This window comes from Aedes albopictus, chromosome 2 (genome assembly GCF_035046485.1).
Source record: "Aedes albopictus strain Foshan chromosome 2, AalbF5, whole genome shotgun sequence".
In the NCBI taxonomy this organism is placed as follows: domain Eukaryota; kingdom Metazoa; phylum Arthropoda; class Insecta; order Diptera; family Culicidae; genus Aedes; species Aedes albopictus.
This window is the reverse complement of record NC_085137.1, coordinates 372406368-372422046: the sequence shown is the minus strand read 5'-3', so window position 1 is coordinate 372422046 and position 15679 is coordinate 372406368. Positions and strand designations below refer to the sequence as shown.

The 15679-nt window shown below is 41.1% G+C and overlaps 1 protein-coding gene across 2 annotated transcripts in view; it reads right to left on the bottom strand.

Moving 5' to 3' along the window:
• LOC115253623 (semaphorin-2A) overlaps window positions 1-15679 on the bottom strand; it is a 453840-nt gene that overhangs the window by 143798 nt on the left and 294363 nt on the right. For both annotated transcript variants that reach the window (XM_062852947.1, XM_062852946.1), the window contains exon 3: window positions 12109-12196. In XM_062852947.1, coding sequence (XP_062708931.1) covers window positions 12109-12196 — 88 coding nt within the window. The remainder of the gene's footprint in view (window positions 1-12108; window positions 12197-15679) is intronic.

Genomic DNA, 15679 nt, shown 5'->3' with positions numbered 1-15679 from the left:
TGCCTGTGATTCCGGGGAAATCCTGCCTGGGAATCTGGGGTACCCTGTCTGGGATTCCGGGGGAATCTTGCCTGGGATTCTGGGGAAATCCTGCCTGGGATTCCAGGGAACCGTGCCTGGGATTCCGGGGGATTCCTGCTTGGGATTCTGGGGAAATCCTGCCTGGGATTCCGGGGGAATCCTGCCTGTGATTCCGGGGAAATCCTGCCTGGGATTCCGGGGAAATCCTGCCTGGGATTCCGGGGGAATCCTGCCTGGGATTCTGGGGAAATCCTGCCTGTGATTCCGGGGAAATCCTGCCTGTGATTTCGGGGAAGGCCTGCCTGGGAATCTGGGGTACCCTGTCTGGGATTCCGGGGGAATCTTGCCTGGGATTCTGGGGAAATCCTGCCTGGGATTCCAGGAAACCCTGCCATGAATTCCGGGGGATTTCTGCCTGGGATTCCGGGGGAATTCTGCCTGGGATTCTGGGGAAATCCTGCCTGAGATTCCGGGGAAATCTTGCCTGTGATTCCGGGGAAGTCCTGCCTGGGAATCTGGGGTACCCTGTCTGGGATTCCGGGGGAATCTTGCCTGGGATTCTGGGGAAATCCTGCCTGGGATTCCAGGGAACCGTGCCTGGGATTCCGGGGGATTCCTGCTTGGGATTCTGGGGAAATCCTTCCTGGGATTCCGGGGGAATCCTGCCTCGGATTCCGGGGGAACCCTGCCTGAGATTCCGGGGAAATCCTGCCTGGGATTCTGGGGAAATCCTGCCTGAGATTCTGGGGAAATCCTGTCTGGGATTCCAGGGAAATCCTGCCTGTGATTCCAGGGAACCCTACCTGGGATTCCTGCCTAGGATTCTGGAGAAATCCTGCCTCGAATTCCGGGGGAACCTTGCCTGAGATTCCGGCGAAATCCTGCCTGTGATTCCGGGGAAGTCTTGCCTGTGATTCCAGGGAAATCCTGCCTGGAATTCCGGGGGAATCCTGCCTGGGATTCCAAGGGAACCCTGCCTGGGATTCTGGGGGTACCCTGTTTGGGATTCCGGGGGAATCTTGCCTGGAATTCTGAGGAAATCCTGCCTGGGATTCCAGGGAACCCTGCCTGGGATTCCGGGGGATTCCTGCCTGGGATTCTGGGGAAATCCTGCCTGGGATTCCGGAAGAATCCTGCCTCGGATTCCGGGGGAACCCTGCCTGAGATTCCGGGGAAATCTTGCCTGGGATTCTGGGGAAATCCTGCCTGTGATTCCGGGGAAATCCTGCCTGGGATTCCGGGGGAATCCTGCCTAGGATTCCGGGGGAATCCTGCCTGGGATTCCGGGGGAATCCTGCCTGGGATTCCGGGGGAATCCTGCCTGGAATTCTGAGGAAATCCTGCCTGTGATTCCGGGGAAATCATGCCTGAGATTTCGGGGAGATCTTTCCTGGGATTCTAAGGAAATCCTTCCTGGAATTCCGGGGAAATCCTGTCTGGGATTTCGGGGGAATATTGGCATATTGTTTTAAAATGCAAATTTTTAAAAAGGCACAAGTTCTGTGCGAACTTTTCCACCGTACTTTTTCTTTAAATACTTCCCATTTATGATTCAGAACAGCTGGGTAGTGCGTAATTCAGCAAAAAAAAAAATGTTTGTAAAAAAATTATATTTGCGTTACCTCTAAAAGTACGAATTTCAAGAATTTCTCAGTTTTTAAGCTCATATTTCTGAAACTTGAAAAGTTAGAGAAACTTTGGACTCTCTCAATTGTAATGATCACTTTCAAAACACAAAAAAAAAAAACAAAAATTTTATGACGTTTCTTCTCTTTATTTTTATCTGCCTAATATCTTACATTGCATTGGCAAGCAGTGAAAATAAATAAACAAATAAATTAAACATATTTTAGCCAAAATTGTATGCTCGCTATGCTTTACTCAATACTTCCAGATACGGTATAAATCCTAGAAAAAATGTATGGCAGTTCTGATTTTCTAAAAATTGAGAAACCTTTTTTTCATGCTCCTCTAAAGCACGTTTACGCCAATAAAAAATAAATAAAGTAAAAATCCGTATTTTTTTAAAAGTGTACATGTGTTGAAATTTATTGACGGGGACGTTTTATCAGAGAACACAATGTTATAGCCTTTGAAGGTATTCAAAACAGAGCATAACAGTTCTACCAAGAAGTAGTGTTGTTTTAGTTTAGACCATCATATAATGAAGCTCGATCTAAAAGTAACACATCTTTCGCGAGTAATAGTGAGCCATTAGCTATTAATTCAAGCGTCTATATTAATCCCCCATTCTCATAAACCCGACTGCATCCGGGAAATTCCACCGTTTAATCCTACCGCAGGGCGCTCAGATATGTAGCCAATATGTTTCACTGCAAAAGTTTTTCTCAAGCAACAACTGCATTGCTCCTTGCTTGTTGGTGATTGTGGCGTCTGCGGCTACGGCTGCTCGGGACAATTAAATTTAATGCAATCAATTATCGTGGGTAGAATATTTCGTGGAACGTGATGCACTTGAATTCTCGATTTCCCGCTCATGTAGGTCCATCCAGATAGCCAGCCAGCCAGCTAGCAGCCTTGGCTATAGTAAGAATTGCATTCAGCCGGGCTTTTGCCAGTCGCGTGCACTTTGCGAGTTCAAACGTTGTTGTAATGGAGAGCGAGCGAGTTCTGGCTGGAACGGCGGGTACGTGTTTTCCGGATGTCTGGACGAGCGCAGACGATTTCCCGACTCGAGCTCCGGCAAAAATAAGGAAAATTTATGGCAATGAAACAGCAACAATTACAACCGAATGGCTCGCTGTGGAGTTGATGCCGCTGATGAAGGCACCACGTTGTTGGCGTCCTTCGCTTGCCCAGGGCTGCTTGAGGGGATTCTCATAGCAGCCGTCAGAAGCGCTATTCACAACAACACCGATGGAAACTCTTGAGATGCCTTCAGCCTGGTACATATTTTGAAAGTGTTTCAGCAGTTTTCTGTTTTTTCTTCTACATAGTGCAAATACACTTCCTCTCAAGTGGCTATAAATTTATCTTTGAGACGTTTGCTCGACCGGCTGCTTTGCGCTAGAAGAATTCTACTGCCATTTAATGCTTCATTCTCACGTACGGTGGATTAAAAACGGGTGCAATTTTACTTTGTAAATTTTTGATGGCCACGGACCAACGGTCAGGACCGGATCGTGACTCGGCCTAATTAGGCCAGTAGTATGTATTGAGACTGCTGATTCGATGTTCACTGGAAAATGTTTTTATTATTTCTACGTGGCTCAATTGTATACTGGAAATGAAACACGTTTTTGGTGGGTGTTACTGATCTGCCGCCATTCCAAATATTCTGGCGGTATTAACCATGTCATCCGCAAAGCACACAAATTGACCGGATTTCGTACTTCGTCTGCTGAGCCCGGCTAGTCGTGTTACATGTTCGATCCCTTGTTACTGTCCCCAGAGAAATCTTATTGAAGTGTTTGTTTCACCCGAAATTCTTACATTTATGCACACCGATCATCGTTGCTTTGATCAGTTTAGTCAACTTTCCAGGAAAGTAATTTTCGTCCATGATTTTCCATAGCTCGGTGTTATTCTTGGTGATCTAACTGTTTATGTTTGAAGCTGGGAAGATTTTCATCAGAATCGTTCAACATGAAAGAATATAGACGTTACAGATGTGAAGGTTAAAACAAATTTATATGTTGGAAATTCTGTTAACGCAAACAAGCAGTAAACCAAACCAAGATATCCTACAATCGTGATGAATCATCGCAAGGTTTCACAACAGAGAATGTCGGTCATCCGTGCACGGGACCGAATCAGGAAGAAAGCATCCAGCTAAAATCGGGATCGGAACCGAATCAATTTATTTCTGCCAATTGGGGTGTGTAAACATGGAGATAATAAAACCCCGAAGGAGCGTGGCACGAAGACGGCTTCACGGCTTGGCTGGAAGGGACCCGCCGAACGAATTCGGTCGCATTTCCCGTTCAGGGAAGTGACTTTTTGGCAAATACAAATGGACCTTCTCCCCCTCTCCCTTGGGTACGATTCTTGGATTTTCTTCGAACTATTCAACGGGAATGGGAACGCTGCTATGTCGATTCGGGACAACCGAAAAGAAAGTTCCAATTGAGTGAATTAAAATATGTTTTACAGTCGATTAGCTTCTGACTACATAACGGTTCGCCCACCTCCCAGTGCTGTCGATCTCCATAGACAGCCAGATAAAAAAAGAAGAAAGAGCTGTCAAATGGAGGGAAACGTAAACGCGCGGAAGACAGGAGTGTGCGAAATCTGGCCCAAGAATAAGGCGAATTTCGTGTTCACAAATCGGAAAATAGCAATAAATTTCATGACTTGACTTTTGCTTTCCAACCCTCATCCGAGGGCATCCTACAGCCACACGCTAACCCGTCACATCTCCCCAAGCATCGAAGCGCTTGAGCAAACAAATAATTGAATTTTCCGCTTTTTTCGCAAATAAATTTCGTCATCAGCAAGCGGAACGTGATAGCCCATCAAGATGGACCCTATCGGGGCTGCAGTTTTGTTTTATTGCTTTCGGTCTGCTCAAGGAAGTCTTTGTGTATAGCTTTGGACGTATATTTTTCTCTTATTATCGGATATCGAAATGCTCTAAATCTGAAATTTCAGAACTTATTCTCTGAAACGGAAGTTGCAGTGTGGTCAACACTGGCTGCTCAGTTCATCATCATTACTACTGTGGAGTACCGGTAGCGGTTGTCATAAATGGATAACCCTTCAGAACGTGAGCCGTAGTAAAAAAACACAACACTACAAAAAAAGCTCGTTCTTGGTATGCAACGCGAGCTCGATGCAGTTAAAGGATCAAAGAGGCGCGTGTCCTGGAACACTACAGATCCGTGCTGAAAAATTCATTTCGTCATATCTAAATTCAATCACCTACAGCTCATTTTAGAAGCTGAACCTGAGAATATGGTATATGAAAAACTTGTGTGGTTAGACCAGTTCTCCAAGAAAGTCACGGAAAAACCACTATTTTTCGTACCTTAAATGTCACGGACTACCCTTGGAAACTGCCAAATGATATTCACCGTGTGAATATCATTGGCATTGGCAGCTTCTCAAATGAGCTAGGTGATTGAATTTAGATTTTTCAGCACTGCTACAGACAGCGCTTGAAAATTGAAGCGTTTTACCTCAGACGAATCAAAATTTGCTCTTCTTTGACCGACGCTTTTCAACTCAAAGCGGTAGCAATACGCCTTCATTGGCTATCATGCTTCTGAAGCAAGTGGGAGCGGGAGCAATAAAAATTACGAGTGAGAGTGAGAAATGACGATTCAGCGCCGTGCGGCTCTCTGAATCTCTCTCTTCGCCGGTGTATACGGCAATGAATATACCAACCCCCCCGTAACTTGACAGATCAGCTCAGTTTCGCGTACCTACTTGCAAATCGCAGATGTCGCTACTGTTCGTAAACAACGGGTCCATCCTTCACCGACGCAACAATTTTTGTCCATGCGAAAACACCTTTTTGTTTCGTGGTGAGTGGAAGCCAACAAGAGGCTAGCGTTTCGTATCAAAAGGACGTATTCAACAGAAGCGCAAAAACTAATGTTCATTAAATTGAAATTATTTTGATTTTTATTTTTGTTGTAAGAAATGTAATAAAAGCGCATGTTTAAATGGTCTTCCATATTAATTGGTGACTGCGTATGCTAGACCACACCGAAGATCAAACTCGAAAAAAAAACCTCTGCAAATGATTATTTTAACTTCCATTTTTGGCTTGGCCACCAGATATGTAACTGTAAAATGTTAGCATAAGTAACCTAATTTATTACTTGCTGGTGCTTAATAACCGCACTAGAAGAAAACATGAGTTTCTTATTAATTTTATGAAAGCCGACTATTTTGCCTTTACTTGTTTTATAGATATAATTTTCGCTTCTAGTAAAAAAAATCATCATGCCGCACTAAATTTGCATTTATCTAGCACATAAAAAAAGCGGAAACAACAAATAAAGGTTTTTGTTTAATGTTTTAAAATTTTTTGGTTCGGTTTGTTATTGTCGGTTTCCGTCCTTTTCAAAAGTAGCGCTTGCCGCTTTGAATCTGACAGTACCACCCGGACCAAAATTTTTAGGTACGCTGACGTTGTTCGGCAGCTGTCAAGAAGCTCCCGGGTTGGAATATACTTGATTTTTATCTTGTTATAACAGTGCAAATGACATAAACTTGAATTAAATTGATTATAATAGTCATGTCCATCATTCTCTTACGGACAAATTGTTTGTTTTTACAAGTTTCGAGCAAAAAATAAATCCACTGAATCATTTACGCATCTTCAGCCTCACCGCAGCAAGTGAGAAATAATCGTTACCAGTTAATATGCTTCACCAGCCAACCGACCGATGAGGAATAGTGGTCGCGGCTGGTTCGGTTTCTCTTTGCTCCCTGTGCGTGTTCGTTCGTAGGTATGGTTGGCGCTGATGACTGATCGTATCCTTCATATTCACTCGATTTCAAGCACTGCTACAGATACTAATTAATTAATCAAGACGGTCTAAAATCAACCGGTACACTACAACCCCAATTTACGCTCAGAATGGGAGGAACGTAAATCAGGGGATTGTATATGCTTGCAGTTTCAGGTTTCGAACCTGTTATAAGTTTATCGTTATTTAGATACCATCAATTATTCAGCGGTTGTGCTTAGTTCAGACAGTGATTCCCCACGGTCATGGGCCAAGCGAACTTCTCAAGAACCGAAGGTGTGAGGATGAATTAAAAGAGAGTAGGTACTTATCATAATGCAGTTGTATTGAAAAGATCAGTGGTTCCCAATCTGGGGTCACGGGCCACGCGAAATTCTCAAAAACCATAAATTTGAGGATGAAATGAAAATGTTTTTCTTTTTCGATTCACCCCACACAGAGCACTGGCTGATTTATTTTTGTATACACTACCCGCCAATAATATGGAATCGTTACAATATTCAGTATTGCAGCACCCAAAAAGCTTTGCATCACCCAAATTAAGGAGAAAAAATGGAGTAAACCTACAACCAATTAGGTTTTGGGTACGAGTTGAATTTTCAAAGAGAATTTGGGGGTCATAAGTAATTTGTGCCTCAAAGAACTGAAATAATCACATTTTAGAGTGAAGCTAAACATTTCAGGGTGCTGTAATATTCAGTATGTGTGTTGCAATATGCAATTCCATATTTATGGCGGGTAGTGTAGTTGTGTTGCAAACTCATGTTCACGGGCCACAAGAAGTGTACATGATTTTTCGGATTGATCATCTCAAGGAAGAGTATCTTCAATATAGATGTGTTGCAAATATCAGTGGTTTTCAATCAATGATCACGGACCAGGCGAATTTCTCAAGAACGGAAAGTGAGAACGAAATGAAAGAATTTTTCGGGACATTCAAGGGATCTCAGATGGTTTCAGAGGTTGTAAAGTAGTCTCAGTGTAATTTCATGGGTTATCAGTTGATTTCATTGGTTCCAAGATCCAGGGGTCTCAGAAGCCATACAGGGGTTTTCGGGAGTTTCTGGGGTTCCCAGGGGATTCCAGGGGGAATATAGAGGGGTCCAGGGAGAATTCCATAAGAGCCTCAGGGGGATCCCAGGAGGGCTCAGGAGGGGCGTTGTAAAGGTTCTTAGGAGGTTCCAGAGGGAGTTTCAGGAGGTTCAATAGACATTTCAGGAAGTTTCAGGGAATCTCAGGGGATTTGAGGGAGACCTCAAGAGGCTTCATGGACATTTTAAGGGGACCAGGAGCATCTGAATAGCCAAAATTTGGTCTACGTGAACTAATACTTGATTATTATACGCCAAATATACCGTCACATGAGCTTGGAAACCACTAAGCTTTGTAACACCCCTTTATTGAAAGAGGTGATCCTTGAGGAATCCTAGGACATTCAGTTTTTCCAGTTCCAGATTGGATAACACTGGTTGCATAGTCTGAAAAACCATTTTCACTTTCACATCAAACTATAGATTCTTCAGAAATTTGCTTGGCCTGTGACTCCAGATTAGAAAAAATTAGATGTTTACAACACCAGTATATTGTAATAAAAATTATACTTTAGACGCAGAATACTAAAAACATTCACACGTTTTCCTCGCACTTTCAGTTCTTGAGAGATCAGCATGCCCCGTAAGCCCAGCTTGGGATCCACTGAACTTTGCAACGCCACTACATATATTGTAATAAACGAGGAAGGACATAAATTGAGTTTGACGCAAATATAGTGAGCGAAAATTGGGGTTTTTCTGTATACCTGATTGAGGGTAATGACAAAAGCAGGCCTAGTGGTGTAAACGCGGAAATAGTGAATGCTGGCGAAGTGATTGAAGTTGCGGAATTTGTTCCTCTTGGAACACTTGTGGCATGTGACAATAACGTTTAGCATGAAAAGAAGAAGAGTATTGCAGCTTTGAATAGGGCCATGGATTGAATAACCAGCAATCCATGTAACTTGTCCCGTGACTTGCAAATGCAAACGAAATTTGCTTTGTATGAGACGCTGGTTTTCTGCGGTGCAGTTAGTCAAACGTTCACTTCATAAGCGGATGGTCATGGGTTTGATTCTCAGTCCTGGCACCTGCAATTTCTCATCAAATGCTCTCACCCTCAGAGCGGCTGATATTGATCCACTTCTGAGCCAATGGATCTTCTTTCTCTTCTGTTTGCCTCTACGTTCCCACTGGAACTTCATCACTTCTATTCAACTTAGTTTTCTTTGAGCACTTGCACAATTATTGATTGAATTAATTCTGCTATAAAATAATTTATTTATATTATCTTTCTGTGGCTGATATTGCATGAATTTATATAATGAGGGGCAAATACAATCAATGGAAGCAGAGAAAAGCCGGCCTGATGTGATGGTTAAACCATCTGACTATCACGCTGAGGACCTGGGATCCAATCCCACTCCCGACAAAACTCACACAATGTGAGTTCTTCCTTCGGAAGGGAAGTAAAACGTGGGTCCCGAGATGAACTAGAATAGGGCTAAAAATCTCGTTAATACAAATTAAAAAAAAAAGAAAAAAAATTCGATCCAAACAATCCGGTCATAACAAAATCAGAGCTGGTTACTCAAGGTTTCCAAATTTCAGCGTAATTGTACTGGTACGACCCCAGGGAAATGTCTTCAATATTGCACTTACTTAATAATTATTCATGAGAAACCCTTCCACGAATACCATTATTTTTTATTTTTTTTTTCTATTTATCGAGGAATGCCCCTTGCAGAAATTCATTTTATGAGTTCAGTAAGAATTTTTCAGAAAATTCTTTATGTACGTATACCTTCCCGTGTACTTCTTAAATCGATTTATTCCAATAATTTTAATAGAAACAAGATTTTTGAAGGATATCGTAGAATGAATTTAGAAGGAATTATTCTAGATATTCATCCAGTCCAGATACCTCTTTCTAAATCATGTATTTCTTCAAAAATTTCTCTAGGAATTCCTCCTGAAATTCTTTGAGGAATTCCTTCTGACATATGGCTTGGGTCTTCTTCAAAAGATTTTGAAGTAATTTTTCATAAGATTCATTTTGAAACTATAGCACGGGTTTCTTTAAACAATCCTCCTCGATTATTCTTTAGGAAATTACTTCAAGGATTGCTACAAAAATTCATGCATGTATTTCTTTGAATATTTCTAAGGGTATTCCTCCAGGGCTAGTAACATATTACCTTCACGGGTTTTTAGACTTCTCCTGGAGTTCTTCTAGAAAATTCTACAGCTTAATAAGCGATTTTAAAATTTACACTTGTAGGGAGATACAGCGAAAGACGTGTAGTTCGGACTACGATGGTTTTTATTGTGTCATTTGAATAACTTTGTAAAAAACAACCTGCTACACACTATAGTTAAGTATAAATATTTTTTTCTGTGTACATAGTTCTATTTACTGAAAAAAACCATTAATCCATTTTTCATTACTCTCAACACCCATTTCAATTGTTGATACGAAATCTCACCGATTTGAGCATCTTATTTCAAGAAGCATTGTTGTCTATTTTGGGCCATCATTGTAAGCAAATGACTATAATTTTTGTTGATTATAGACGATACCATACAGTTAGAAGAAAATATCAAAGAAGATTTTCATCAAATGCCATCCTCACTCCAGAAGACGTGGTTCCTATTAAAACTAATCTTCTTTTCACAGTGACATACTGTCAAACAATCTTCGTTCTAATTAAATATATATTTAGCAAACAATACTTCCTCCCAGCTGAAACTTCTCAAACCACGACATGTTTCTGTACTTTAGCGCGGCTTACGATAGTAAGTTGGTTCGTACTGTGTGCCAGGTACCGTAGAACCATGCGATAGGAATCGGTTAGGGAGGTTGCAGCTCCCATTCGCTGCATAAGTAATGCCTATTGCACAAATTCTCCGTGAGCCAAGCGCTACATACCTAGCTATTCTACAAATAATACCGGCTGCCTGGCGGAACCAAAATGGTACAACAGCAAAAGACAAACTGTGGTAGGATTATTTAAATCTGATTTTACGTTGCTCGCTAATTATTCAGCAGAGCTGCATGTTACCGATTTCTTTCCGCTCAACGCCTCCCCACACCGGTTCTCAAATGAGACACCGTAGGGGAGACTGGGGAGACTTGATCCCTTTTTCTTAATTGACCTGAAACTTCAAGAAAAAACACAAAACTAGATCCGATTTCCGTACAAAATGACAGGTAAACATCTATTGCAAGCTAATACACAACAGAAAGCCTTTAAATTATTGTTGAAGTTTTCAAAACTGTGTTTTATGGAGGCATGTCTTATCATGTATTTTTCAAAAATGGGTGACACTTGATCCCCCTTTGAGCACATGGTTTATTTAAAGGGAAAATAATTCCAGAGTCTTCCTATTCATTTTCTTTTCGAGTTTTCTTGTATTTTCGATGAATATGGAGTGTTTGAAGTTGTAAGATTTCCTTAAATTTTTAAGGATATGCCGTATTTTCAAAATGGGGAGACGTGATCCCTCTTTTCTTGGTTTGTACTAAAGATATAATTATCTGACACATTTTATCGTTGAATAGACTAGAATTCCAAGTAAATAGAGGCTTCCGAATAGAATTTTATTTTTCACATGTATACTGTGTGTGTAATCCTCGAGGGATCAAGTCTCCCCATGTCACTGTTGTGTATACTAAGCTGAATTTATTAAAATATGTTAACAACAGCCTTATTTGGATAAATAAGTTTGAAAGTATTTTATTTAAACTATGTGCTGTGAAATTTTGACACGATTCGGTTAAATTTTCACAAAGTTATAGAGATTTTTTGCAATCGCCTAAAAGATTTCTGAAGGACTGAAAACAAACCATCAGCCGTTAAAAAATAATGCAATGTACAATCGAAATCACTAGAAGCCAAAACATAGTCATTTATCCAGGCGTAGTTTTGGAAAAAATATGCTAGAAGAAAAATGTTTTTGATTCCGAGTAAATATGGGGGGAACAAGTCTCCCCAGGGATCAAGTCTCCTCAGTCTCCCCTACCGAAGCGACCGAACCGAAGAAAGACTATGTTTTGATGCGAAAAGCGTACATAACGAGTAGGAATACGGTGAGGGTGGGTAAGGTACATCGAGGTTGGATGGTTTGTTTATGAAGGATTTGGTTCTGAACTTCAAAAACTATTGCGACGATATTGTGACAGTTGTTGTTACAGCTCACCTTACACACTAGTGGATCTTATTCGAACCCCAGACTCCCATACGTGATACGCTACGTAGAAAACCTGAGTGGTAGCACACGACTAGGGGGTGCAGGAAAGGAAGCGACCTTTATTACTCCCTGCACCCCGCACAAGTCCTGCCCGGTGCAACAGTTTCCCATCCGCAATATCAACAAAGCGGATTAATTATTTCATGTAATTAAAATTTTTACAATCCCTTTCGATTTGGGCTCATGGGTACGTAAAACCTTACAGAGGGATGAACATTATAATGGAATGGCACCATATAGGTACAAACGCGCACCCACATGGCTGGGAAAGTTGCACGTGTTTACCCGGTACTTAACAGTAAGAGGAATAATATTGGTAAAATAGTGGAGTTTGTGTTTGTCTTCTCGCCGAGCTTTATACTTACATTGCCCCCACGTAGAGGGAATCCCGCTCCTCGTCCAGGTAGAACGTTCGATAGTAGAACTTCCCGCACTGGAACTCCCGCACATGATCTGAAAAGAGCAAACAAAACAATATTGGGATTAGATTCTTGGTTCTGGATTCGAATTAACACAAAACGGCTGGGTCAAAATGGTTAGCTATCCTTAAGAAGATTATGTGTATCCAAAAGAAAGCGGTTGGGAACGTTTTTTATTACTACATCCTTAATGAGTCACGTTCTTACTTTCGGCAGCCCCCCATCCTTACATCTATCTAGAAGCACCCGCTCACCCAATGGCAAAGTCCAACTTCGGTCATCCGGAACGGTTGCACTAAGTCACCTAATTAGGGTACTTTTTATTGGATTACCGGAGCCTGATGCGGAACAGTGAAAACGACTCGCAACTCGATGGAAAAGGATTTCCCGGAAGCAACATTTTTGTGTAAAGGATTAGCGCTGCCATTTTTATCCTTATGCTGCTGGTCCGAAAGGACGGACGGACGGATGGACGAAAGAGAACGAGAGTAGTGCGGGCCCATTACCGCACCATGTCCTGTCGACATCAGCCGAAAGTCCATCGGGGACCAAGTTACACGGACGGTGGCGGTACCTACTTGGTTGGGTTTCCGTGTGGGACCAATAGCATCTCTCGAACGCGTTTCCATGCCAGGCGAACATTAAGTTAAGCTTTTTATTACCTCGGAACAGGAGCAGCGCCAGCAGTGTTTCATTTGCGAGGAATGAGGGGCGCTGGGCATTGTTATTCCTAAGGGAGTCATAGCTTCATCAGAAGTTATTTAATACGAAATAGTACTTGATGCAAGAAAGTGGCTATCGGCAGAATGTATAATATCAATCAATATCAATACACAGAATGTGCAATGAAACAAGACCTGTGCAGATCTTAAGGTTTTACCAGATCAACCAGAAACCTCCCAAACAACCAAAAGTTCGGATCCCACTATAAGAACGAACTCAGAAGTTCAAGTTCGGTTCAATTCCGGTTTCGTTGAACTTAATTCTCCAAAAAGTTACTCTTGTATTGTTCATGAACTTGGAAGTACATGTACAAGCTTTTGACTTCTTTTCAAAACGACATTATAGTCGAAAAAAGGTTCAAAAAGAACTTATGTTGAACTTTAAAACAGAGTTCAATCAAATATTAACCGAACTCATGTTGAACTTTTGCGTGCCTTTAAAATTCAAATATAGTTCATTTGGACATATTCCAACAACTGGAAATCATCCGTTCCGAACTTGTTTCGAGCTTGTTTTGAACTTACTACTCAAAGTTCGAATAAATATTAACCGTACCAAAAGTGAACTTCAACTTCGGTGACAGCGGGGCCGGGCTGAAGTTCTCATTCAATTAAATCACTCGGAAATCGAGCCCAGCAGCCACAGCTTGTGTTAATTTCACAAGTACATCTTGTTCCACTATAATATTTCAACGTACTTACAGGTACTTACTTGTAATCAACGCAAAGGATCCGTATTGTGTGGCTCAAAGGCTGCCCCCGCAGCGGACAACTGTTCCCCCCAGGATTCCGCCGGGGGTTTTTCGGCTGCGCACAAAAATTTTCCAGCTTTGCTGGATGTTTTCACACCCGTCTCACTTGTCGCTGCAGCGCACCGGTAATCGACGCAATCGTAGTCACTGGAAACCAAGCTGAAAACTTATAATCTTTTCTTTAAGTCGATACACTGGCCCTAATTTATTGCTTTGCACTGCGAACCACAACAAACTGAAAATGTCAAACTGTGTAAGTTCACAAGAAGTTCCACGTGAACTTCTTTCGAACATTCGATTTCAAAAAGTATTCCAAGTTCAGGGAAGGTTCACACGCGAACCTGATTGAGCTCTACTATATGTTATCAGCACATTGAGTAAAATCCCACAGTGCCTAACAACACATACATGGAGTAGTGGTTAGGCACCGACTTTCAACGAGGAGAACCCGAGTTTAAATCTCAGTATGTAAAAAACATCAAAAATTATTTCAAGGTATTAGTCAATTTGGATTCCACATGAACTAATGTTTCTTAATAATAAATTACTTTTGAGGACTAAACACATTTTTTTTTTCATTTTTTCGAAGTTTATTTTTAAGCTGAATAGCGTTCCTTTCAGCGACACAAGTGTACTTTTTATGAACTCAAGTTCGGTTAATTACTTAAAAAGTGAGCTGAATAGAATGCTTTTCATCTTCCTTCGAATAGCTGATAAAGCACAAACATGCTATTTTATCCGAACTTTTGGTTGCTTGGGCTCTATGTGGCATTTGTTCAACTCTAATTTTACTAAAATGTGTTTATGATGTTAAGTGAAATCCCAGTAATGCATTCAAGAGAAATACCAAACAAAATAAAAGCATTTTCTTGAATATATTCACAGCAGCATACTTTTGAATATATGATCTACACCACGAACAAAGGTGGCTAGCTTGTTGTTAACCCTCGAGCAATCGCGCTGTTGTATTTTGTACAACACATTGAAAAAATCTCGCTTTTTGTATTCAGTATCAGTGTGGTGCTGGCAGAGGTGGCCAACCGCGCGAGTTACGGAAGGTTAAATGATAAATCAAATAAAAAATTTCAGATTTTGGTTTATTTATGAGTTAACACAATGGAACCATTAACAAACAAATCAGAAAATATTAAAAGAGAACTTTGGAGCGCTCAGACCATAGTAAGGATAGAAACAAACAAAATGATCGACAAACATGCGCTTGGCTGATGGTTTGCCCACCACTGACCATGATTTCGGCCAATTGAAAAGTTTGATTTCATCAGTATACAATGTAATTATCTAACTGGAAATTTTAGTAATTATATGACCAAAAAATTGAGCTTGTAATCTGACTTGGCATTTTTTGCTACTCTTTGGCTGTTACACATAGGACCCGTAGTGGAAACTTAGATGGGTCGGCCGTAAGATGGAAAAATTTAAAAATTGATGGTATCCCATCAGATCAAAGCTTTTTGGGTCCCATTTCAGGATCCAAATAACTGTACACAATTAGGGCACGATCGGTTATGTCTACGTTTTGCGCATTGCGTTTGAAAATTGTCTGGGATTTTTCAAGGAAAAACGCACTTTTTTCCATTTCACTCATGAGAAGCTCGAATTTTTATAAAATATTGCAAACGATAATGTGAAATCATAGCCTCTAGGGTATCCTGACAAACTTTTTCGAAGGCCACGAAGTGATCTGACACTGATCTCAATCCATTTGCAAAAACAAGTCTCAATACAAAAGGGTTCATTCAAATATTACGTAACGCAAAATTTAACAATTTTAGACCCCCTCCCTCCCCCACGTAACAATTTTTGTATGGAGAAATTTGAAATTTTGTATGAAGCGTAACACAGAGCTAGACTTCCTCCCTCCCCCCTTAGCGTTACGTAATATTTGAACGAACCCAAAATTAACCAAATTAATTGAGGTTTAAAGGTGTATCAAATAGATTTTATGATATTTAGAACATTTTCATGGAAATATACAGCAATACTCCAAAAATTGCTCCGAAAAGATAAGAATTAAGTTAAGGC